The sequence below is a fragment of the Rhinoderma darwinii genome, chromosome 13 (assembly GCF_050947455.1).
Source record: "Rhinoderma darwinii isolate aRhiDar2 chromosome 13, aRhiDar2.hap1, whole genome shotgun sequence".
Classification (NCBI taxonomy): Eukaryota; Metazoa; Chordata; class Amphibia; order Anura; family Rhinodermatidae; genus Rhinoderma; species Rhinoderma darwinii.
The window spans coordinates 13653421-13679846 of record NC_134699.1 but is presented as its reverse complement, the minus strand read 5'-3'; the positions used below and the strand labels follow the sequence as shown (position 1 = coordinate 13679846).

Below are 26426 nucleotides of genomic sequence, written 5' to 3'. Positions count from 1 at the left end.
TTTTATTATGGGCAGGAGTCAACGAACCTAAAAACACTCCCTTTAACATCATCTCTTGTTCTTACTTGCCAAGAGCAGTTGGCCAAGTCTGCAGCCTTCGGAAGCAGATGGTTATGTCTATGGCTGAGAAATTGGTTAGTTGAAAGGTCAGCAGTCCACTAATGGCCAACTGAGTCCATATAGTTTCAACCATTTGTAATATGTAAGTTGAGTTCTCTCAACCACTATGGTCTATGGTAATGTCTCTTACCATAGACATTAGATACCTAGATTTCATTGGGATCTGCTGACCATCTAATGTCTCTGGGGGCTCCTCACTCAAAGTCTGGTGGTGGAGGAAGCATAGATCAGAAAGGTTGGGTTTTCCTATTCAATCGTATTACTGCCCCTGATATAAAGCGGAGTGCCAAAAGTGTCTTGCAGTTACTTATCTCACCCTTCTCCATACGATTAATATGTACCTTCAGCCATGGGAAACATGAAGTTATATATAGTATATAGTGAGCAGGAAGATTTGTTAATGGCTTAAACAATGTAACAACCCCACCCCACTGAAAGTACAGTACTCACTAACATAACCGTATATTCAGCGTACACAGGACCAGACACCGTAGTGACCCGCTGGTGCGTAGTCACTTACTATACATTAGGTTGTATATCACGCTCACTGGGATGGTCAGGATAATTAGAATATAAGTTGTCCGCAGTGACATGTTGGAATCTGTAGCCCTCCACCTTACACGTGTTACCTGTCTATAATACAGAAATACACTATAGTGCCCTTCTTACCTCCGTCTGCATATGTTTCAGTACCATATCCATCTTGTAGTCCACTTTGCCACGTTCCTTCATATTTGGCTCCACTGGTCATACTCTGACGGACTCCATACCTTCCTTTAAATCCATGAGTCCATTCACCCCTGTACACCCAGTGTCCTTTGGTTTCAAAGCCTAAGCCATGTCTTTTTCCTTGCGACCAATATCCTTCGTACATATTACCACTGGGCCAGGTGTAGATCCCTACCACCTCGAATCCATAATTCCAAGAGCCACAGTATTCTCCCTGGCCTTTTGGCCCTGTACAGATTCCGTGACCATGGGCTTTCCCGCCTTCCCACCCGCCACAGTAAGCTCCTCCATCATCAAAGTCAAACCGACCGCCACTCATTGTTTCTTCTAGTTTCCAAAAAGGATTTTCAGATCAGTAGGGTTAAACTCAAAAAAAAAAAAAAATTATTATTTTTTTTGTTTCAAAATTTCAACAAAAAATAAATAGAATTATATCAATGTGAATATAAATAATTTATAACCTTAGAGGACATGAGAACAAAAACTCTCCTACTCCTTATTAATAAAGAACAGGATTCGGAGGGGTTTTAATAAGCCTTATAATGACGCTTGTATGGGATATTTGCTGGGAATCCTGTGCTAGTTCTCACAGTGTAGAAATGGGGAATCTGATTGGATATCTTCAGCCTGAGTTGTATCAAAGTTTGGAAAGGGTTAAATTGCCCTGCAGTCCGTCCATATCCGTGCATTATTTGGCTCTTATTGATCATGATATCATCCCGGTGGTCCTGGATATGAACCCCCCTCCCTTTTCGCAGCAAGGCTCCCTCTTTCTGCCTAGGCAGGAGCAGGGCAGAGTCCCGGGCTCACAGTGTGTGAGGGCTGCAGATGAGTGAATGTTAGAACAGACCTAACAAGGCTATTGCATCCCAGCTGTTCCAAAAATAAACCCCAATCGCAGCTCTGCTCAATGGCTACTTCTCAGAGCAGTGCAGAACTAGTGGAGGAGAGGGGCGGCCTGCTAAGAAAAGGAGGGGGACTTAAAATAGATCTGCTGGCTGATTGGGAATTTTTCATGCCGTGTGTGTGTGTGTATGTGACACTTGAATTACACTGAAGACACTGGATCATACTCTTAAGCGTAAATGCCTACTAAAAAAAAAAGTCAATATAATGATATTCAAAATGATAAAATAACTTAGAATATTATTATAATAACACAAACTAAAAAAATATTACAAGGTAAAATAAAACATAAAATAAAAATAAAACACACACAGTAAGAAAATAAATAATAGAGTAAAGCCAATAATGTAAATAAAACAACATACAAAATAATGCAATAAATAGTATAAAACAAATATACTAATTGTTTATACTAATATAAATAAAACTGCATACAAAGTAAGGCCGGATTCACACGAGCATGTTCGGTCCGTGATATACGGACTGTAGGGAGCCGGGCTCCTAGCATCATAAATATCTATGACACTAGGAGTCCCTGCTTCACTGCAGGACAACTGTCCTCTACTGTAATCATATTTTCAGTACGGGACAGTAGTTCCACGGAGAGGCAGGGACTCCTAGCGTCGTACATAACTATGATGCTAGGAGCCCGGCTCCCAGCAGTGTGCTCGGTCCGGGAAAAGCGGCCGACATACGGACCGTATATCACGGACCGAACACGCTCGTGTGAGAGGCTCCTTAGGCCCCATGCACACGACCGTAGAATTCATCCATAATTACGTCATTAATTTCTATTGCCCATGGACACCTTCCCGTATATTCACGGGATGATGTTCGTGCCATAGAAAGGCTCCATAAAAGATAGGACATGTCCTATTTTTTTCTTTTTATGGACCGTGCTCCCATACTTTATATGGGAGCACGGCCAGCAAATGCGGGTGGCTGTCCACGGGCACGGTCGTGTGCAGGGGGCCTAATAAAATAATATATTTAAAAAGACAATAATTCATACCGATAAGGGCTTATGCACGCTGCCATACGGAATTGTAATAAAGATCCATGTGGAATCTACTGTATGTCTGTTTGCCTCCGATTTCATAAAAAGTTTTTTTTATGTTAGATTTAATATGAATCCAACATTTTAAAAAATGGTGGCATGTATGGACAACATCTCCATCCATATGACTCCCAGTGGAGCCTGTACGACCACACACAGCCATTTGGGCTCTGCACTAAGGAGCTGTATGACGTCCGTGCACTGCATAAGCCCTAAAACAACATAAAAAAATAATGCAATAAATACACAAAAAATTCTATTAATTGATCAATAATGTAAAACAACAAAAATTTTAAGTGATTTTTGTGCCAAATGTGTCTTAAAAAGCCGATTTATCAAGATTATCTCGCAGTTGCCAAATTATTTTTAATATTTGATGTTTTTTTTTTTTTCAATTATTAAGGCCACTTTTATGGCTTGTATTTTGGGTGGGTATTTGTAAGACAAAACCAGAAATGGGTCCAAAACACAGAAGAGGCAGAAATCTTTCTATTATACTTCTTCTCTATAGGTTCCACTCTTGGGTTTGGCTTCCAAATGCTGATCCAAAATACTAGCGCGTGAAAGTGGCCAAAGGGTTAGGTTCAGACTTGAGACCCCTTGCTGGATATTTTATAAAATTGAGGGTTCTCCGGGACAATGTTCACACTATTTTTGCAGTGTGTATACAGCGTATACTCCGAGAAGTGCTCCCAGCATATACGCCAAATGTATCTATCGACCAGACATATGTCAAGTGTCCTTTTGGCGTACATGTCAGGTATGTGTCGCTTACCTTTTTGTTTCCTTGGTCCATCTTGGACTCCTTTAGGGCAAACACGTCTTGAACTTCAAAAAGTTCCACAATCCCCCGGGGTTTCATGAGCATACATTGCCGGTATATTATACTTGGGATTAAGGGTTAAGCAGACTGTTCACACAGCAACCATCACTAGTTATTCCAACTTATTTTTAGAACTTTTTTTTATTTGTGAAACAAGATTCCGGAAATAGAACACCAGAGATTTAGTGACCCGGCCGTCCCATTTATTTTACTACAGAATGCGTTTTACAAAATAAACTTTTTACGACCTTCTCGATTTGGAAGGAGATTATGGCACAACTGGGATGTAAAGTTATAGAACCAGTGACAACTGCCTGAACTGTCTCCATGTTCAAGAGCAATTTCAGTCGCTGCTAGTAAACATTCCTAAATAAAAGGCGTTACATGAGATTTTTGTTTTCCAAAAACAGCACCAGTCTGGTCTATGGGATGTGCCTGGCATTGTCACACCATGAGTAATGCGGAGTATGTTCTGCTATGAGGAGTGGGGGAAGGGAAGTGACAACTTCTCTGTACACATTTCTGTTTTAGGCCTCAAGCACACAACCGTAATACGGCGCCGTTTTACACAGGCCCGTAGTGGGGCTCCCATACAGGTGCATGAGCCCTCTACACTACCTCCGATTTCACGCGGAAGCATAGAGATTTTTCTCTGTTAGATTCTGTACAAATCCGTGAAATAAAAATTGTGATCTATTGATACCACAGAATAACTCCATACACATGGCACCTGGCAGAGCCTGTACGGCAGAACGCCGTAGTCTTAAGAGCCGCATAGGCCCAGTGCCATGAGCCTGTTGGTTTAGTCAATAATTTGTGTAGAATAAGTAGTAACCGCAAAAAATATCGACCTAAAAAGATAGAACAACTATCCTTTTGGGATTTATTTTTTGAGCACCAGGATTTTAAGACCCTTTAGTCCTAGACTGCGGCAGTCCACATTCTTGTAGTTTTTCCTATTCTGCTCAATAGAAGTTACGTGTAGAGAAAGGGTAAGTTCACAGGGGGCGGATATGCTGCGTAAAGGTACAAGGGTATCACCCGGTGTCTGCAGGGAGTTCCGGGCGACAAACCATACCAAATTGTGGTGCAGTTTTTCGCCGGAATGTCTGCCGTGGAAAACTGCAGCATTAGGCCAGCCTCCTGGGATGACATTTCATCCCAGGAGACCGCTGCAGCAGTCATATGGGATGAAATGTTATCCCAGGAGGCTATCTTGCAGAACGTCAGAGGTAAGTATAAGGTTTTGGCTTGTGTTTTCTAAGTTTGCATTTTTTGCGGCGTAATTGCTGCGTTTCCGCCGCAAAAGTCGCAACCCTTGACTGTTGCAGTTTTTAGATCCCGATTGAATTCAATGGGGGAAACCCACAACAAAATACAGGCGATTCCGCAACCACAATTGACATGCTGTGGCTTAAAATTGCAGATCACTTTGTGTGTGGGGTCGCCGCATATCACGTATGAAGCACATGGATGAGATTTCTTGAAATCTCATCCACTCTTCTGCTACTGTATTTCGTTGCGGAAAATCGGCAGTATTTACACCAGGTGTGGGCTATCCCTTATTACGTTCTTCACGTGTTTGTGATACTCCAATGTCCAACCACAGCCGTAGAGAAGGGGTCAAGCACGCACGCTGCTTTCCGTTGGGCTAGGGTGATTTAATAACTTCCGTAGACTTCAGTGGAGCGGGCATTGCGCACGCTTGCTGCTAGTACTCCCTTTCTCGGCCACCGTTTTCCACTTTGGGTTGCACAACAAGAGTCACGGGACCTCCGTTTTCCTACAGATACGCCATAGATGTCTATGGTCGGAATACCCATAAAAAGGCAGTAATGTTGTGTTCACTCAGGTCCCCTCTGTCTAATATTGTGCCGGGTGTCGGAGATCACAGACTGGTCACTTGTGAAGAATTATCTGAGAGTTCTCTGCATTGTTCTATAAATTCCATTCTCACTGACGTAACTCTTCTTCGCAGTCGTCCCTCACGAGAAATCATCTTGCCGGTCAAGGAGGCAGGTGTTTTCTTTTAACCCCTCTTTTGCTTAGCAAAAAATAGCTAGAGGCCTCCTCAGTCAGCATAGGAAGTAAAAATAATTTGAGTGGATGTCGTAGGAGTCGGTGGTTGAGGCACCTGTTCATCTCAGCATTCCCGGGGCATTATCTGCTCAGCTCTGCTTGGTAAACCCTATCTGTGAGCTGGCTGTGAAACCCAAGCTGGCACAGATCACCTCAATGGGCACGGACGTGTAAGGAGACCATTGAGGTTATCGGTCTCAGGGTCTAATATGGTGACAGGATTAGTTAAGAGTCTACACCCCCCCAGGTAATCTTGTGATATAAACGAATCCCTTATCCACACGACAGGGTCCGAGTGTTGGCCGATAAAATTGGCCGCTTTGGGCCGTTTTTCCAGGCTGTTTTTCATCCGTTCCGATTCTGTTCCGGGCCGTGTTGCCGTTTCTAACGGCCGATTTTGACACGTTTTGCATCCATTTCTTTCCCTGTCAGTTTTAAAATCGGATGAATTTCATTTAAATTTGTTGCCACACACAGCCCTCTGTAGATAAAGCCACAGCCCCCCTGGTAGGTAATGCCACCCAGCCCCCTGTATGTAATGCCACCAAGTCCCCTGTAGGTAACGCCACACAGCCCCCCCCCCCCCCCCTTTCCAGGAGAAGTCACTGACTTCAATGTCCATATATGGACAGTGTAGTCACTGCTTTCTCCTGTAGTGGAATCCCTAATTCCCGGCCGGGGATTGGGGATTCCGACTGCTACAGGGAGCAAAAAAAAGTCCCTCCTCCTCACATGCACTCTGAGGAGGAGGAGAGAGAGAGCGCGAGCGACGGAAGACACGGCCATCACTCGGGACCCATTCCGTGTATTACCCGGCCCCATAGACTTCTATAATCGGCCGAAAATAGGGCATGTCCCATTTTTTGACGGCCAGGTTTCCCGGGCCATCAGAAAAATCGGTTGTGTGAATAGCCCCATTAGGGGTCTATTGTTCCTACTGCAGCCGGGTGACAGCCGTTTTATGAACAGCCGTCACCCGGCCGGGAAACCCTGTCGTGTGAATAAGGGCTTAGACAAAAAGGAGGTGTCAATCAGGTTCCACATTTTTCAGAAGCCCTTTGGAAAAGTAAAGCGGCACATCAAGTCCCGCTTCAGTGGTACATGCAATCGGCAAGCGGGGAAATTAAACATACAGTTTTTCCTCAGTCGTGCAAGATGCATGTCTGAGAGAATTACGTTTAAAACACCCTCCCCCATATCAGCCTGTCCGCAGTTTTGAGGCCTAACTGGTTCCCTTTGAGGGTATGTTCACATGGAGAAAAAAAACATCCCGAAAAACGGCTGAAAAATTGGAAGCAGAACTGCCCACTGATTTCAATTGGAAAAACGGCGTTCTTGTCACTTCAGCCGTTTTTCATAGACTATAGAAAAACGGCCATTAAAAACACAGCGAAAAACACGACTTTGATTAAAAAACGTCTGAAAATCAGGAGCAGTTTTCCCTGGAATACAGCTTTGTATTTTCAGACATTTTTGATTATGGGTATGTTAACACAGGGCGAATATGCGGTGTAAAGGTACGCAGTGTAGCCTTCCTAGGACCCGTATTGAATTCAGTCCGGAAAAAACATCAAATTGTGGTGCAGTTTTTCGGGCGGAATCTCTGCAGCTGAAACCAGTGCATGAAGATACAAAAAACAAGACCGTACTTACCCCCTGGACGTTGCCATAGCGACACATCCCTCTGTTCTCAATGCAGCCCGGCCTCCAGGGATGACGCTGCAGTCCATGTGACCGCCGCAGCAGTCACATGGGATAAAACGTCATCCCAGGACACCGCACTGAAAGCAGAGAAATGTGTGACAACCGCCAGGGTTAAGTATTGGCTTTTTTTATTATTTAAAAAAAAAAAATACAGGCGGAGCTTGCCGCTGACTGAGATGGCGGTGTGAGACAAGTCCTCCTGCACAACTTGTAGCTAACAAGCGGCTCACAGCGACAGATCGCCTCGTAAAGAAGCGGAATTACGAGGGTTCCACTCCTTAACCTTCCTAGCACCAGGGAGCATCATGACTAAGAGAAGGGGAGCGAAGGTAGAGCTGAAAAAGCTCCCGGACTACTTCCCAGTGACGGACCGCACCCAAGATGGCGCCGGCTCGCCTCCTGTGAGGGAGGAAGCGCGTCCCTGTGCCTCATCAACGGACAGCTCAGGTCAGTCTGCAGAGAGGGACATAACTCCCCAGGGGAGCTCAGAAGATGTGGGTAACCCTGCCAAACGGGGGGCGACTCGCTCAGCACCCTCCCCGCCTAACAGCATGGGCCCAGGGCATGAGAAAGCACATTCCCCCTCTCCATTAACGGCCCACGTGGGCGGCCTTACAGCTACTACTGTCCCTGAAATTACGGCTATCCCAGATGATGCCCCCCTTACCACTGCTATTATGAAGGGGTTAATACAGTCGATACAAAGCTCCATATCGGAGACATTACATAAAATGATGTCACAGATTCAAACGTCGGTGGATGAGCAGGGGTGCCGCACGGACCACATTGAACGCAAAATGGGAGATTACGCTGCAGCCCATAATACGCTTATAGATGCTCACTCTGCCCTTAAAGATGAAGTGGTATGGCTGAAGTCCAAACTAATGGATCAGGAAGACAGATCCAGACGAAACAACCTGAAGGTACGGGGGGTCCCAGAGACCGTCTCCCCTGGGGACTTGCAGAACTATCTACAGGACATGTTTAAAGCTTTGTCGCCTACGCTCTCTCCTCTAGACCTGACTCTAGATAGAACGCACAGGATCCCTAAATCTCGCTCAGCTCCTATCGATTCTCCAAGGGATATATTAACGAGAGTACATTTTTTATCAAACTAAAGATCGTATCCTTCAAGAGTCCAGAAGATTGGGGAAACTTCCTGAGCCCTACACCCAAGTCTCGATTTTTCGATTTGATGCTTCGCAAGCAATTTAAACCAATCACAGTTACTCTCAGGGAGCACAACCTCAAGTATAAATGGGGTTTCCCGGTCAAGTTGATCGTTAACAAGAACGGATCCACTCATGTGATGTCTACCCCATCTGACGGCGTATCGCTTATAAAAAACAGAGAAAACAGCCATGTGCGCTGTATACACTAGTGACAAATCTATGTATCATGCATAAGAATGCAGACAGTGATGTAATTCCAGAAATAAGAATTTTATCTTTTCTTCTATTTTCCAAAATAGGCAAATCCTGCTGAAGTTTAAAGACCTCCACGTTGTTAGTCATCTGTTTATTCACTGACATATAGCGGATTTTGTATTTCTGATGCTGCATCAGTCGCTGTACAAATAGCAGCCGATGGCGTCCGGACACTCCACACGCCGTCATCAATGTGATGCGCGGTCATGTGATGTCATGGTGAGTCACATGGTATGAGAGGCAGGAAAATACAGTATATGACATGTGGTAAGAAAGCATCAGCCCATGTGTGGTAGTCACCATCCACTTAGTGCAGCAGAAGAGATAGCAAAGGTGGAGGATGCCTGATCTCTAGGGTGAAGGAGATAAGCGACATCAGAGGTACCTGGCAGTCTCTTATCTCCTAAAGAAACAAAAAGGATTAGATGAAGGCTAAAAAATGCAACCTGACAATCTTGCTTTGCCCAAAGGGAGATTTGCAGGGGATGGTCTGGTGGTCCCCATACACACTAGGTTGTTTGTGAATCCCCTCAAAATAAGAAGGATTTGACAACAAATATTTAAAGAGTCTTAATTTAGGCCTTCAGACTTAAAATTACTTAGTTTGCAAGTAAAATGCAAATATCTTCTGTCTGTTGCTAGGCAACAGTGGCCTGAGTAAGCAGGTGACTACTGGATGTCTGGTGGAAAGATTGGAAATGTTATTCCCGGTATTATTTTCCCTTTGCTTATATAGCGCCGTCCTATAAGGCACCGTTCACATTAGCATCAGGACTTCGCCAGCTATACCAGATCTGTTTTCAATATGGATCCCCACATCGGGGTCCAGATATTTTTAAAAGCAAGAATAGTGTTGCAAATTGTGTTACTCTTGCCGTCAAAAATACCAGAAAGCCCCTAACAGAGCTATACACTGTCCCCTATCGGGCTCATGTCTAAGGCCGGGTTCCCACGTAGCGTAAACGCTGCCGAATTCTGTGCGGAAATTCCACAGCATTTACAGTAGCAGCAAAATGGATGAGATTTTTAAAAAAAATCGTGCAAAAAAAAAAAAAAAACGCAGCGGAAATGTTAATGAATTGACCTGCGGTGCAGAATTTAAATCCACAGCATGTCCGTTTATGCTGCGTTCTCGTTGCTTTACGGTTTTGGGTTTTCCCCATTAAATTCAATGGGGGTGCAAAACCCGCAACAGAAAATCACAGGCTGCAGTGTCACATGACCTGCAACGTCATCTTAGGAGGCCGAACTATGCGCAGAAGAGAGGGAAGGGGTAAGTATAAGTTTTTTTTTTAATAGCGCCGTTTCCGCAACTGAAGCTCCGTCCGACAAACCGCACCACAATGTGCTGCAGGTCCAGGATGGATACGCTGCATAGTCTTTACGCAGTGTATCCGACCCATAGGAACCCGGCCTAATAGACCCACACACTAGGGCCAATTAACCTGTCTGTATGTTTTTGGAATGATGGAGGGAAGTGTAGAAAGAAAAAACCATCGCAAACACAGGAAGAAAATACAAACTCCATGCAGACGTTGCGAGAAAATCATTCCTCCTGTGCTAGCATAGAGAAGATGGAGAATTGTCAGTTACCCTAATAAAGGGGGGGGGGGGCACATACTTTCACCTTCTTCCAGACAGCATTCTTTCGATCACAATTCTATAGAAAAGGACAAACGACGCTGCACAAGCCACTGATGTCATTTCATTGAATGTTTATTAGCCAGCATTAATCTACCGTGCCTCAGCTTCCAGCTCCAGAACATTTCAATACATGGGCTGGAACGATCGCTGCAATGAGGAGGGGGGGTGGGCGACCTACCTTAGTCCTTCTCACTCCACAATCCAGAATCTACTTCCTCTATTGTTAAACACACAAAATGTTACCCAACGTGACCGACATTCATGTAACACTGCAATGAACAGAAGGATTTCCCATGATATTGCATGAAAGTGATTCCGACCAATCCACCGCTCACCCTCCCAAATCTATTGAACGAAATTTTAGAATCGGCGCTGGAAATACCCCTCCCCCACCCTTAGAATAGAGCGGTATACAGACACAGCCGCTTCCATGCAACTACATGATCAGCTAGTGACATATTGTATGTGGCCACTGACTCAGGGCTATGGCTACCAATGACAGCCAAGGTGACACTACAGTATAGCAACCAGCCATATCATCATTTAAGTGGCACGATTGCTGGTAATTTCATTGGGGGCCTTGGACTTCATCAAAAACATGTGCATGACGCAACGATGGGGTTTATTGTACACAAAATGGCGACGAGTGGCGGTTTACGCTCAGGGACAACCTACATGCGGTTACTTTTCACCCAGTCAGGTGTACATCATCTCGGCCATGTGCGACATCTTCTTTGGAATATACAGGTAGTATTCCATGTATCCGGCGAGATCTTCTATGGTTACGTCATCAACCAACGCTCTGGCCTGTTCGGAGCAGGAGCGGGCAGATCCGGAGGAGCCGTTGCCCGCCGTTTGAGTTCTGTTTTGTAAAGACTGCGAGTAATCCTCCTTCACCGTCTTCTCGCATTCTGTAAGCATGTCCCGCAAGCCAGAAAAGGAATACACCTCCATGTTTTGCCAGTTGTCGCACTGGCAATCGCTCCCTTTGCAAGTACATTTGGCGGCCGTGCTGAGCTTACACACAGAGTGGAAATCTGAAGGGAGGCTGGGCTTTGTGTTACCGCTGGTCTCCGGAGGAACGGAGGAATCTGTCTTGCCCAACTTGGATGGAGTCTCTGATGTGGACACCCCTGAGGGCTCGTGGCCAAATCTCCTGTAGCCATTGATGGTAGTGCTGGCGGGGTCGCTGACAGCTGGACGGCTGCTGGCGGCTCCTCCGTCTACAGGGTCACTCAGGCTCTTGTGCTTTAGTTGGGCGCCGCACGTGGTCTTTGTGCTGCAGTGTGTAAACTTTGGGGGGTGAAGGACCGGCGATTTAGAGCGTCGTCTTCGTGGTGTTCTTCCGGCTCCTCTTGTGGTTTTTCTTGATGATCTGCAAACAAAGTTTAGAAATGAATAGACAGACATGATAGAAAGATCCCTGAACACCCGCCTCGCTCCGCATACCTTCCTTAAAATGAATACCCTCAGCCCTTATAAAGCATTTTTGTTAAAAAAAAACAAAAACTAAATAGATAATATATCTTTACAGCGATTGGAGCTCTGGATCAGGAAAATTGAGCTCCGAATCCCCTGCCAAATTCTGGCTACCTGAAGCGTCCACTAGGGGGTGTTATACTAGTTATACATTGGACTAAATATTAGAACAGTATGCAGAATGCTCCTTGGGGTGGAATACCAACATAATCTAGAAAATAATAATTCCCTTAGATATTTATGGCCAGAGGTGGCACTACATTTGTGCCAGCAGGGTAATAATCCTCCTCTTTGCATTATCAAGGAGTATTTTGCGCCAGGAGTAGTATATAACTTGTGGTAATTCATTCATTCATTACTAGGTAGGGATACGGGGTGTTAAAAACATTAAGCAGGAACACATTACTATACCGCCAGGGTAACAGGAGAGACTTCAGTTGGCACTACCAGGGCAATCCGTTTATGAAGACTGAAAGGGAATAGTGGTGTGTTTTCTACTATAGACGTCTTATTATAAAGCCGGGTCACACAATAAAGGTCCATTTACCTGGGGCCAGTAATTGGGAACATTCTTAAAAGTGCTTATTCAGCCGATTTGCCGGCGTAAATAGGCCAGCAATCAGCGGACAAACGAGCACACGCTTGTTTGTCGGCTGATGACATTGTATGTGCAGCCTATGAAATCATCGTTGTCGGCAGCACATATTCCCATATAAAAGGGATGTGCTGCCCAAAAATTGATTTTTAAAATTAATTATTATAAACACTGATTATATAGCAAGCAGATCTATTGGTAAACCAGATATACATATAGTCTACCACTAGGCGGCACTGTAACAAGGCTTCTGTATCAAATCCCAGTGATAGATCATAGTGTAATGCCTGATGCACACGACCGTTGTGCCACTCGGGCCGTTTTTGACACCATCCGAGTGGCACCCGATAGTCTTCACGGAACCATTCACTTTAGCGGGTGAATTGGGTCCGTGAAAAATGCTCTGATCCGAGGAAATATAGAACATGTCCTATCCTTCCTCAGATCCCGGACGGCGCACACGGTCGTGTGCATGAGACCTAAGGCAGCGCTCACTTTCCCACACTACATAGTGATGGACACTTGTCCCTGGCCGGGGAACACCATCAAAACTGCAGAGAAATTCCACGGCTTTGACTTTATTTAGGGTCTTTCATGGTCAAGACAATTACGTCCTTGGTGGTGAAAAAATTAAAAAGACCTCCTGGATAGTAAAACGAACCGCACTCTACTACATGACCTCAGGATTAGATCAATCTGCAACTATCCGTATTATGTGCCGGCAAACAGTGTAGAGTTTACCAACCGGCCGACCATCTAAAGTGTATGGGGGTGTCCCAAATATCCCCCGACAACAGATGTCAGGGGAAAGAGGTATTGGGCATATTGAAAGTCAACATGCCCGATCCTACGTACTTATGGGAGACCCCTCTGACAGCAGCTACTCCCCTCTCCCTATTAACACATTGTTATACGGAGCCAAAATAGGACACCCAGAGGGTCTCAGTGCTCGGACGCCCACCAATCATAACTCACTATGTTACTTTACAACCTGGAATAGAGCGATGCAGAAAAATCTTTAACAGAATGAACTGTGATAAAAGCTTCAAGTCAGACATTGAGAAAAACAGCAGAGATACAGCCGGGCACCGCCCATCACTCCGCTTACCCATGCCAGGTGTCCTTTAGAGAACCCAAAACTTTGGGTTTGGCATCTTCTAGGGCGGCTCTCCCACATGATCTTGAAGTAGAGCTGTCGGCTCCGCACAATGACGCTGTGCACCTGCAATACAAGAAGCCTCAGGATAAACCAGATCTTCACTCCCCGGTCCCGTACAGCCGGAACAGATTCACACCCGGTCACTCAGTTCGTTTTTTGGAGATTTTAGTACAAACCACTGGAAGCAAGAGGGTTAATAGGACTATTACGTCAAGCAATGATCTCCAAACCGTGGCGGAACTACAACTCTCAGCATGTCCTGACAGCGACAGGGCTCGGAAATGCCCCCTTAGAAGCATGTCTGTGCTTTTCAGCCACATCTTTATATCCGGCAGAGCTTGGTTTTGTGATAGGTCACGGATTTGTATACACTGTATGTAGCGATACTCCCATGGTACATGACAAACCCCGGAGAGCAGCCGTGTGACTTACCCCTCAGCGTCCACCCGCAGCTTTTTAAAAGCGCTCTGAAGGTTGTCCTCGTCGCCGTCCTTGGCTTCTGACTCCATCACTGACTTTCGCAGGCAGATGTGAAGGCAATGACTGTAGCCGAGATCTGGAAAACAGCAGCGGGGAGTCGGTAAAACAAAGAAATGTCTATTACACGCAGAATCTGTGATAATAACAAAGTGGCGTCTTGTCCTGCGCTGTTACACGGAGACACGATGCAGCAATGAAGAGGTCTCTGGACGTGACAGATGCTGGAGGTCTCAGGAGGAGAATTCTTCTGGCAGACAAGCGCGCTTTCTATTGACTGCCTACAAATCAATCTCTAACTGATCAGACAGGGACCTATCAATCCAAACTGCCCCATCACCCACGCAGAATGAATAGTCACCGGCGAGATACTCTACCTGAGGGGGTCAGCAAGCTTCAGCACTCCAGCTGTTGTAAAACTACAACTCCCAGCATGCCCTAACAGTCTAATGCTTGATTATTCCAGCCAAACGCTGTCAGGGCATGCTGGGAATTGGAGTTTCACAACAGCTGGAGTGCTGAAGGTTGATGACCCCTGCTCTACCTCACCTGTTACCTGCAGATCCCCAGATCATGTTCCATGTTATCATGAGGACTCGCTGGCGATCAGCGGATATTGCCAAGGGAAGCTGCAGACTATAAAGGTCAGTTCACATGGAGTTTTTTTGACGCGGAAGCTGCATCGGCATCAGCGATTTAAAAAAAAAAACACGCACAAATCTCCCCTTTGATTTTAATGGCAGGCAGAGGGTTTTTTCCCCCCGGACTTTCTCAGAGCGACTTCCGACTTGGATCTCTCATTACAATCAATGGAAGTCATAAAAAACAGCAGTTTTTTATGCGTTTTTCTTGCCGGCAGCCCTTGTATTAGATCTAACAGCCACGAAGAAAAACCACTGCGAATTTAAAAAAAAAAAAAAAAAAAAAAAAAAAAAAGCATTAAAATTGGAAGTACATAATCTGTCTCAAAATTCCTGAAGGAAAGATTTTTTTTCTGCCTGCAAAAAAAATCCATGTGAACAGAGCCTAACCCTTCTTCTGCACCGGGCACTGCAGGGAGAATATAATAATACACGGCACCCCATCAGAATGAATGGAGGACCCCGCGATACATGTAGTTGAACTAAGCCCTTCAGAACTGCAGCCACTTCTCTAGCAGCCGTCCACCCTGGCTAATAATGGGGGTCCTTATAGACCATCTGGACAGGGGGTGTCTTCACGAGTCCCCCCCCCTTAACATCTATGTTTGACCGCCAGACTTCAGAGATTTCCTGTCAATCCCGCAGGAAGAAGCAATGCATTTCCCCTGCAGCGGCCTCTGCAGTGGAAATGCAGTATTACATGGCAGCTATTCTGAAGAACGGCTGTCCATATAATACATGGACAAGCTACTTGAGTCCGCTAGGGCAGTTCTCCGTTCTGACTTATAGAGGGGGTTCCCAAGTGGTGAACCCCAATTTAGAACACCCATATGCCCTAATAGGGCACATGGAAAGGGCTTGTGCTCATGAGACAACCCCTAAAAACACATCAGCAGTACAAATCTCTTTTCTGTAGTTTGCTACAGTGTATCAGTGCAGGTAAAATGTATCAGTCTGGAATCCAGGCTGTTTAACTCACAGAAGATTGTGTCTAGGTGAAATTGTAGCGAACCCTCAGCTCTGTAGCATGTTCCTATTCACAGCAAGCAGAGATCTTGGAAATGGTAGGATTATTATTTTTTTTTTTTAAGTACAACAAAAAAGTTGCAGTGCTCATTATACAATGACTTCTCTATTACAGAACACAGGAGACCCCTTTAACAATCGTCGGTCACATGATGTATAACCAGGACACAACCCGCAAGAATACACATTCCTAAACTACTATGAAAACACTCCCTGTACCAAAAGTAGCAGAAAACTCAGTGAGTCACCGCTGCGCACATACAACGTTCATTAGGTAATCCGAAATAATGTTATGTAACTATAAATAGTACTCGCTGATTCATCGCAGACAATCACAATCTTATACCTCCACATTGTAAGGCGCAATTCTCCTTTAAATGGGTCTCGTGATAAACACATCCCTATGATGTCATCGTCCAATCATCAGAGGTCCGACTGCTGTGCCCCATGTTGACCGCTATAACAAGGTGACAGTGGCGATAGAAGAGCACAACGCCATTTAGTCACCTCAGTCAGACCCTCTCCAATCGGAAAAGGGCCATTACAAGTTGATAGTGGTTGACCGTACGCTTGCTTTTCCTCTTGACACCCCCATATACACGCAAACTCAGCACATTCAATGGATAGAAAGAATCAGCCAACCTCTCCCGCAAGAACAGAGGATCGGGCACCAGAGAGGAGATCTCGGCCTTGGCCCTTCGGTAAGGACTGTGGCGTTTATTAGTCCTGATGACGCAGGTGTTTAGACAGTAGAGCAGAGACATCCAGATCATTCTGTGCAATTCCCCGCTTGCTGATCCATGAAATGGGGCTTGGCACAGGGACGGGATTTGCCTGCAGCGTTCAGTTGGGAGATCTCATTGACACATCAGCGAGAGGAGGTGATGTGAGCGCCTCTGCGGCTTTTGTTGGGGATGGCGTTGCTTAGTTCGGCTGAAGAGTCAGACGGATCTGTGAACGGCCGGTGACCCCTCCATTTTTACTTTGTGGATCATATTTTATAAATACTCACAGGGACAACTTTATCACTATTTTTAAGGGTATAAAAACTTTTAAGGTTCAACAAACTTTTGACATGTCAGAAGTCTTGATTGGTGGGGGTCCGAGCACTGAGACCCCCATTGATCGCTGCGGCAGAAGCGCTCGGCTACTACGTTTCTGTTCGGCTTTTTCTGGAAATAAATGTATCGGTGTACGGACTCAATACAAAGTCTATGAGCCCGTACTCCGATACATCGGCTTTCCGGAAAAAGCAGAACAGACACGAAGCGGCTGAGCGCTCACACGAGCACTTCTGCCGCTTCGTTTTAGCGATTGGTGGGGGTCTCCGTGCTCGGATCCCCACCAATCCAAACTTCTGACATGTCACTATGACATGTCAGAAGTTTGTTGAACGTTTAGTTCTTCTTTAACCGCAATCATTGTAGAATACAAGTTCTGCAACTTTCAAATATACTTTGGGGCAGATTTACTAAGACTGGCGTTTCATATTCGACGGATTAAATAAAGGTGCACGTCTCCTAATAATCTGTCGCATCTTTCCGCTGCCCATGCGCCACAATTGTGATGTAACACCCTGATCGGATAAAAATAAATAAATAAGATAGTTGTACTCTCGGCTCCACTACTCCCCTGAGGCTCCTCCTACATTAGGCCCCAGCGAAGGTCCGCGGCACAAACAAGGTCCTGACGCCGAGCAGCACCAGAACCTTGTGTGCTGCGCTGCGTGTAAGGACCCGACGCCGCCTGCCACGAGTACCTTTTATGGGACACTGCCCAATGTAGGAGCCCGAGGGGATTTATATTATTAGATTTTAATATCCGATTGTGGGGGAAATTACGGGGCCTGCCTGTACCTTATTACACCCCTGGCCAGAGTGAAATTTACATCAGCTCGGAGCTGGGGTAGATTTCCGCTGGCTCCGCCCTTCAACTAAACTCCTCCTACTTTTTAGGAATGTTCTGCAAGTGATGGCGATGGCTCAAAAGCTTCAATTTCCCCCACTAGTTGTCACTTTTGAGTAGTTTGCATCTTAAAATTATTAACTTCCCCTTTGCGTTTCAATTCTAACTATTATCAAAACAGCTGCTTGTTGTCAGTGAACAGAATCATTATTTTTTATTTACGTCGGAGGTTGAAAAACCGATCACGTCCTCCCCACACAGGTGCACGGCTTGTTAGAAGAGAAAGCTCTAAGACTAGGGCTCTACGGTGATTTTTGGTCTCAACCTCAGCGGGGAAAAGTTTCACTACAATCCTAAGAATAAGAGTTGGAATTTTTCTTATTGACATCATGTGAAACCCCCCCCCCCCCCATAGGGAAACACGGAGGACGAGTGACAGTTGTGGTAACCCGCAATTTTACTGTAACCATCATGTGGCCAAAAGATGCTGTGGAACCCTAGCCTAATACATTGTAACAAGCCCTGCACCTGTGACAGCAAACAGGTTTCCATTCATTGACAAAAAGTAGAGATTTTGAAAATGGTAAGGAAGTAAGGCGACAGCAAGAATAGCGCCAAAATGACAGACCCCATTATAAGTCAATAAGGTCCCTCGTATGATGGATTCGGTGCAGCGTCATGAACGCAGGACACGACGCACATGTGAACAGTGCCCAAGTCAGTTGGACATTAGACACGATGGAGTCGGGAGGTGCAGGTGTCAGTGCCTGGTAAGAACTTCTTCACACGTTGCAGCAAAACCTGGACATGTGAATAAGTCCTTACTCAGGTGTTTCAGTATGAAATCAAGAACAGGAGCTGAAGTTCAGTGCGAGGTTACGCAATACTGCACAAAGGTGATCAACATCATGACAGGAGAGCTGCGTACCTATATCGTATCACTGAAGTACAAGCAGACGCCTTCTGGTGGTCCAGGAATAGAAAACATGGCGGTTTTCATGCAGAAACAGCGCCACACCTGTCTATGGGTTGCATCCGGTATTACAGCTCAGCTTCATTGAAGTGAATGGGGCTGAGCTGTAGTACTATACACAACCTGTGCACAGGTGTGGCGCTGTTGTTGGAAGGAAGCAGCCATGCTTTTCTAATCCTGGACAACCCCTTTAAAGCAATTGCTAAAAGTGATCAAATTGGCTGCTACTGGCAACACCTCCAGTTTTACCAAAGCAGGAGTTTAAGGCTGGGTTCACATGGTGCATTTTTTTATTTTGTTTTGGTTGGTGAACGCCCATTGTGAGACACGGGAGTTTATCCACCAAAACGAAAAAAAACAAAAACGCGCCATGTAGACCCAGCCTTACTGTCCCCCTGGTTGAATCCTATTTACATACAGTTGCAGGTCATGTGACATCCAGGGCGCTGGTCACGTGACCATGTCACCCAATAGCTCTGGTGCTATACATGCACATCTAGTGGTCCCCGCCTCATAGACTGGTCACATGACCCACAGCCACTTGTCAACAGGGAGGAAATAATACTGCACTGGACCAGGACTAGAGGGTGAACCACAATACAGCAGCCAATCAGAGTAAGACTTGACGGATCTCATGAGCCTGGAGGTCTCCAGTTGTCACCCACAAGCCCTGTGCTCTGTTGCTAAGCAGCGGGTCCAAAGAACGTGAATGTGGGTCTGACAGGCTCCAGTTTAAACCAGGGTTCCCCTTTAATGTACAGGAGCTCTGACAGGAGGTTGTCATGGGCTTATATCTAAATAGTATTTTACAGCCTGGAGATCCCCTTTAACAAAAAAAAAAAAATTACGTACCTAAAGGACGACCAACAAGACAGCAGCTATCAGCCCCATTTAGCACCCGATTGGGAAGGTAAGAGGCACCATCCTCACCTGAGGCACAACCACAGTAGCCCTAGGCCCTCCTAAATGCCTGTTCTCCCCGCGCTTGGCTCCTCTTACCATGAAGGCCTGTTCCTTCTCTCTGTCCACGTCCTCTCTGGTGACCGTGAGGCGGACGCTAAACACCAACCGGAGACTCCTTGTTTGCGCAAAACACCCGGCGGTGACTCTGCAACCCTGCTGACGATGACGTCATCGGTCTGAAGCTATAGAGACGTGACAAAACATAGGCTAGAGCGTCGAGAGGCAGCGGCGTATCAGATCATGTGACTGGCTTGCGTGTCAGAACTCGCTATTAAATGGAACGCATGTCTTGGGCGCCATATTGCTGTTTATAGATTAGATGGTGACTTTTTTTTAATGAATTTATTTCAGAGTTCGGTAATTTCCAGCATAATTAATATTCTGTTTGTTGTGGAGCGCCAATATATCACATATATCAGTTGTTCGTGCTTGTTACAATGTATTTGCAACATTTTTTTTAAAATGTTGAGTGGCTCTTCATAAATTTGACGCAACCTATACCGGCGGTAACCTGTTATCTACCATTATTTTACCTAAATCACGTCAGAATTTACGTTACAATATAGCATTTCCGTAGCCTCGCCCTCTATATGGTACAATCTGTTGATAAATAAGGCTCAGTTGTCCCTCATGTCACCCAACATACGTTACTTCATTATTTTTGTCGTTGTAGAATAGATAGATCATCAGTACATTGGTCCCGTAAACTTGGTGCATAACATCCAAGTATCCCCGTTATGAGGACATTGTGGCTATCACAGTTATGGGGGCACTATGGCTATCACTGTTATGGGAGCTCTGTGGCTATCACTGTTATGGGGGCACTATGGCTATCACTGTTATGGGAGCTCTGTGGCTATCACTGTTATGGGAGCTCTGTGGCTATCACTGTTATGGGAGCTCTGTGGCTATCACTGTTATGGGAGCTCTGTGGCTATCACTGTTATGGGAGCTCTGTGGCTATCACTGTTATGGGAACTCTGTGGCTATCACTGTTATGGGGGCACTATGGCTATCACTGTTATGGGAGCTCTGTGGCTATCACTGTTATGGGAGCTCTGTGGCTATCACTGTTATGGGAACTCTGTGGCTATCACTGTTATGGGGGCACTATGGCTATCACTGTTATGGGAGCTCTGTGGCTATCACTGTTATGGGAGCTCTGTGGCTATCACTGTTATGGGAGCTCTGTGGCTATCACTGTTATGGGGCACTATGGCTATCACTGTTATGGGAGCTCTGTGGCTATCACTGTTATGGGAGCTCTGTGGCTATCACTGTTATGGGGGCACTATGGCTATCACTGTTATGGGAGCTCTGTGGCTATCACTGTTATGGGAGCTCTGTGGCTATCACTGTTATGGGAGCTCTGTGGCTATCACTGTTATGGGGCACTATGGCTATCACTGTTATGGGAGCTCTGTGGCTATCACTGTTATGGGAGCTCTGTGGCTATCACTGTTATGGGAGCTCTGTGGCTATCACTGTTATGGGGGCACTATGGCTATCACGGTTATGTGGCATTGTGACTGTAACTGTTATACAAGTTTAGTGGATGTCACTGGTACAGGGGCTCTGGATGTCACTGGCATGGGGGCTCTGTGAATGTCGCTGTTATGAGGATATTGTGGATGTTACCGTTATGGGGGCTCTGCGGCTCACTTATGGGGGATCTGGATGTCGCTGTTATGAATATATTGTGGATGTCTCTGTTTTGAGGGCTCCCTAGATGTCAGTTATGGGACATTGTGGATGTCCCTGTTGCGGAGGCTCTGTGAATATCATTCTTATGGGGGCACTGGGGCTATCACTTATATGGGCTCTGTGAATATCATTGTTATGGAGGCATTGAGGCTATCACTGTTATAAGGGCTCTGTGAATATCATTCTTATGGGGGCACTGGGGCTATCACTTATATGGGCTCTGTGAATATCATTGTTATGGGGACACTGAGGCTATCACTGTTATGAGGGCATTTTAAATTTCCAGGATTTTTTTCCCTTCTATCGGCATGCAGACCAGATAGGCGGACGTAACAGTTACCTAATAAGAATAATTATAATGATAAAAGTCCTCTCTGTGTTGGCAGGGCAGGGGGCATGGATATCATATTTGGAGCTGTAGCCAGGTAAGGACAGACAGGGGGTCCCAGTCCTTTTGCAGCCCAGCACATATATACGACCATACCCACAGGACAGGCATCACTAGGAGGACATGCAGCGTGAAATCATCACTGGACACAAGGTGGCGCAGTTACAGGACGATAAGTGTCATATTTCAAGAAGGATGGCTTTGATCATGATGGCATAACCCCTTTAAAGTAACAGTCCCCTCAGCCTGAGGCGGTGGTGCATGACACAGTCATTCTCCCTATGGTGTTATTTGATTCCCGGTGTCATGCTCCGCCCCTTCAGACCCTGCACTGGCTGGAATGTTCCTTTAAGGGATCTACATGTTAATATATAAGGTGCTCTGATGAACCAGGTCCCAACTTCCAGTTACACGAGGTGTCATGCCAAGATGACTGTAATGGCATGTCACGTTTCTATAACAGGAAGATGATCGCCAGTCACCTCATTACCTGCTGCTCAGTCACAACTGCTGTTACTTAATGGAAAGTCAGTGTCTCGTGTTCAGCTCGCCTCAGCAGTGTGTGTGCCAGCTGGGTAACACGGGCCCCCGGGTCCTGAGGTTCCTTCAGGGTGACACGTCATGGAGTCGCTCCGAACAGATATTCATGGCCATGTGAACGGTAAAGAAATAACAGTTCTCCATGATATAATCCGCAACATTCTGTGCAGTGTGCTATTCCGGCCTCCAGGGGGCAGTCGTTTTAGTAGATTGAACCAGTACTTTATCCGCCATAGGTGCAGAACGTAACTTCATTGTGAATCTTTAGGTTTCCAAAACACCTTCTCCCTTCTTGTTTGGGTGATAGGACTACTCTAAGACATATCCATATACCCTATTAGGGTATATTGTCGTCATGGAAGGGGTCCCTACTGGAGATCCCCCTTTAGAGTCAGAGCGTAGACGCCCCTAGAAAGGATTGCGTACACTAAATACAGTTACATCCGCTTGGGGGTTCAGCCTTTAAATTTAAACAAGAAGGTTCCCATTCACTGACACAAAGCATGGTTTGTAGGGGAGCACGGCATAAAAGTGTGTCCCGCGGGTGTCGGTGGCCAGCCGTGCCCGCAATCGTGGGCAGTTATTACGGGCACGGCCGTGTGCATGAGGCCGAAGGATGCATCACATCGGGAGCTGAAATGGTTGTTACCCAGCTTAATGGGATCTTTTACAATAAGGCCCCATATACACGACCGTATAGTTCATCAGTAATTACTGACCCATTCATTTCTATTGGTCACGGACACCTTTCAGTATTTTTAATGATGGGTGTCCGTGCTGAAAAAATTATACAACTCGTCCTAATTATGGCACGGACTCTCCCATAGAAGCCTATGGGACCTTCCGTAAATACGGACGGCTACAGATGCGCATCCGTATACCGTCCGTATTTATTTATGGATGTGTTGCTATGCAACATGTTGATAAGGCCTCATGCACACAAACGTATTGTTTTCCTCCCGTAAATACGGGTCCTTTGTCACACGTATTCGACCCATATTCCACCCGGATAGAGAGAAGGGGCAGCCCTTTCGGGCAGAGTTTCCGCAGCGATTGAAAGTAAAAGAAGTTCATACGTACCGTTGTCTTGGTGACGCGTCCCTCTTGACATCCAGTCCAACCTCCCTGGATGACCCGGCTGTCCATGTGACCGCTGCAGCCTGTGATTGGCCTGTGATTGGCTGTAGCTGTCACATGGGATGAAACGTCATCCCGGGAGGCTGGACTGGAGGAAGAAGCAGGTAAGTAAACTTTTAATACTATTAACTCCAGCGGTAGTCACTGTCCCGGGTGCTGAAAGAGTTACTACCGATCAGTTAACTCTTTCAGCACCCTGGACAGTGACTATCCCCTGATGTCGCCTAGCAATTCTCCCGTAATTACGGGAGCCCCGTAGACTTCTATGGGCCTGCCCGTGCCGTTATTACGGCCTGAAATAGGACATGTTCCATATTTTTCAACGGCACCGGCCAACGGTACCCGTGGCCGATAGAAGTCTATGGGCCGTAATTACGGGCGTTTTTACATTCGCGTGCATGAGGCCTAACATCATTTGCATCATCCCTCTTTTTTTTACGGATCCGTATATGCGGATGCAATACGGACCGTATTTACGGACAGTATTTAAAGATAGATGAAAATACGGTCGTGTGCATGGGGCCGACGGACTTTAAAGGGGAATGCGATGGCTCCCGATACACCTGATTTTGCTGGGGAAAGTTGGCGTTGGCGGCCACTACAGGGGATATGTAGTACTACATGCTACCATTTAATACATTCTTAGCGTCCCTGCGATCTTTTTCAGGGGGGGTATGAACAGGGTACATCCCTCTTTGACGTCCATACGCCCCGATAGCATGTAGAAAAGGGTTGTCCTCTTCATTATTCAGGTTAATTCTTCCTGAGGACAGGTTCTACCTTGGCTTGCACGGCCGTCTCTGGAGGAGCCATCTTCAGTGGAGTGTAGCCCTTGTAAGTTTAGCTCCATCCATCTTGCACCTGTCACATTTTTGAGACTCGGTTCCGCTTTTCCAGGCAGACGATCAATTTGGCAAAGATTCCTTGGTAGAGAACAGGGCCCTGTTACAGCACATTCATTTTTCCATTAAGGATTAGCAGCAGGAATAGACCTAGCGGACTCGAGTGGCAGAGGCAGCTACCCAGCTGCTGATATACAGCCGTCCCCATGAACCTGTGGGACATATGATCTGATGCCACGCATAGGACTGCGAGAAGCACTGACCTCCTAAAATAGAAAATTAGCAGCAACCAACAAAAACGGCAATAAGTGAAGATTAATATTGTAAATTGTCATAGGAACCGATTCACAAAGATAACAACATCGTAATAAGTTTATTTAAACCTTAGGTACACTTGTATAGACCACTATTACTGTCATAGTGTGACACCTAAACCTGTCTCCATGCATGTGTGACCTGAGAAAATGAGGTTTTTTTTTAGTTCCGTCAAAAACAGCGCCACTCTTGTCTATAGGCTGTGTCTGGTATTGCTGCTCAGCCCTATTCAAGTGAATACATTGCCAGACACAAGGACAAGAGGGGCACAGTTTCTAGGGGAAAAAAAAACCCAGACCCTGTTTTCTGACGTTATACAACCCCGTCCAGTTAACCATAGATGTAATAATTATAGTGAATAATCTCACTGGGAAAAAAACCACCATATTAAAATTACGCATAATTAATCAGCATAAAAAGTTATCATTTTATAAATACGTTTTTTATCTTGTACTGATCCTGAATTACAGGCTGTATTATACTCCAGAGCTGCATTCACAAATCTGCTGGTTGTCATTGGCAACAGTTAGCAAGCCTGATGTCAGACACACCCCTAACAGCATAGCTGATCTCCTATAATGCAGGGGTCAGGAAGTTCATCAGATGACTGTACAGTGGCTGGCGTAAAGACTTCCTTCAAATTTACGGCGCACAGTACATAATCATACGAGACACACTTACATCACCTCATAGCTGTATAGCTGCATATGTGTAGACCAGTATTTTACTCCAAAAACCAAGCAATAATACATATGGTGTGATTATAAGGCTATGTCTATACAGAGGAATTTTGCAGCGGATTCCGCCACAAAATTACACCTCCCATTCATTTCAATGGGGGTCGGATGCTTCTTTTCCTGCTAGCTCTCTATGGTGGCATCATTTGAGCACTGTATGCTGGTATTATTTGAGCACTGTATGGTGGTATTATTTGAGCACTGTCTGTGGTATCATTTGAGCACTGTATGTGGTATCATTTGAGCACTGTATGTGGTATCATTTGAGCACTGTATGTGGTATCATTTGAGCTTTGTTTGGTGGTATTATTTGAGCACTATGTGGTTTCATTTGAGCACTGTATGGTGGTATCATTTGAGCTCTGTATGTGGTATCATTTGAGAACTCTATGGTGGTATCATTTGAGTACTGTATGGTGGTATCATTTGAGCTCTCTATGGTGGTATCATTTGAGCACTGTATGTGGTATCATTTGAGCTCTGTTTGGTGGTATTATTTGAGCTCTGTATGGTGGTATTATTTGAGCACTGTATGTGGTTTCATTTGAGCACTGTATGATGGTATCATTTGAGCACTGTATGGTGGTATCATTTGAGCTCTCTATGGTGGTATCATTTGAGCACTGTATGGTGGTATCATTTGAGCACTGTATGGTGGTATCATTTGAGCACTCTATGGTGGTATCATTTGAGCACTGTATGATGGTATCATTTGAGCTCTGTATGTGGTATCATTTGAGCTCTCTATGGTGGTATCATTTGAGCACTCTATGGTGGTATCATTTGAGCACTGTATGGTGGTATCATTTGAGCTCTGTATGTGGTATCATTTGAGCTCTCTATGGTGGTATAGTTTGAGCACTGTATGGTGGTATCATTTGAGCGCTGTATGGTGGTATCATTTGAGCGCTGTATGGTTGTATCATTTGAGCACTCTATGGTGGTATCATTTGAGCACTCTATGGTGGTATCATTTGAGCACTGTGTGGTGGTATCATTTGAGCACTGTATGGTGGTATCGTTTGAGCACTGTATGGTGGTATCATTTGAGCACTG

At 45.6% G+C, this 26426-nt stretch overlaps 2 protein-coding genes across 3 annotated transcripts in view; both read right to left on the bottom strand.

Annotated features, from left to right (window-relative positions):
* The window catches only part of JPH2 (junctophilin 2), a 42451-nt gene extending 41235 nt beyond the window's left edge, over positions 1-1216 (bottom strand). The window contains exon 1 of the mRNA XM_075847043.1: positions 790-1216. Coding sequence (XP_075703158.1) covers positions 790-1168 — 379 coding nt within the window. The 5' untranslated portion in view covers positions 1169-1216. The remainder of the gene's footprint in view (positions 1-789) is intronic.
* A 9327-nt stretch (positions 1217-10543) lies between these two features.
* OSER1 (oxidative stress responsive serine rich 1) lies at positions 10544-22406 on the bottom strand. 2 transcript variants are annotated; one of them, XM_075845370.1, is made up of 4 exons: positions 22290-22406; positions 14155-14278; positions 13672-13785; positions 10544-11864 (listed from the first exon to the last, which is right to left on the bottom strand). In XM_075845370.1, the coding sequence occupies exons 2-4, from the start codon at positions 14229-14231 to the stop codon at positions 11186-11188; spliced, it is 870 nt and encodes a 289-aa protein (XP_075701485.1). In that variant the 5' UTR covers positions 14232-14278; positions 22290-22406; the 3' UTR covers positions 10544-11185. The 2 variants fall into 2 exon arrangements, with proteins under 2 accessions (XP_075701485.1, XP_075701484.1); XM_075845369.1 differs by lacking the exon at positions 22290-22406 and adding an exon at positions 19744-19900.
* Between the last annotated feature and the right edge of the window lie 4020 nt (positions 22407-26426).

What these genes read in the sequence shown, in the direction of transcription:
- OSER1 (XM_075845370.1), bottom strand. Translation starts at nt 14,231, where the DNA reads ATGGAGTCAGAAGCCAAGGACGGCGACGAGGACAACCTTCAGAGCGCT. An exon ending in CTGCGGGTGGACGCTGAGGG is followed by an intron (nt 13,786 to 14,154) that starts GTAAGTCACACG and finishes CTTGTATTGCAG; the next exon opens with GTGCACAGCGTCATTGTGCG. An exon ending in CTAAAGGACACCTGGCATGG is followed by an intron (nt 11,865 to 13,671) that starts GTAAGCGGAGTG and finishes CTTTGTTTGCAG; the next exon opens with ATCATCAAGAAAAACCACAA.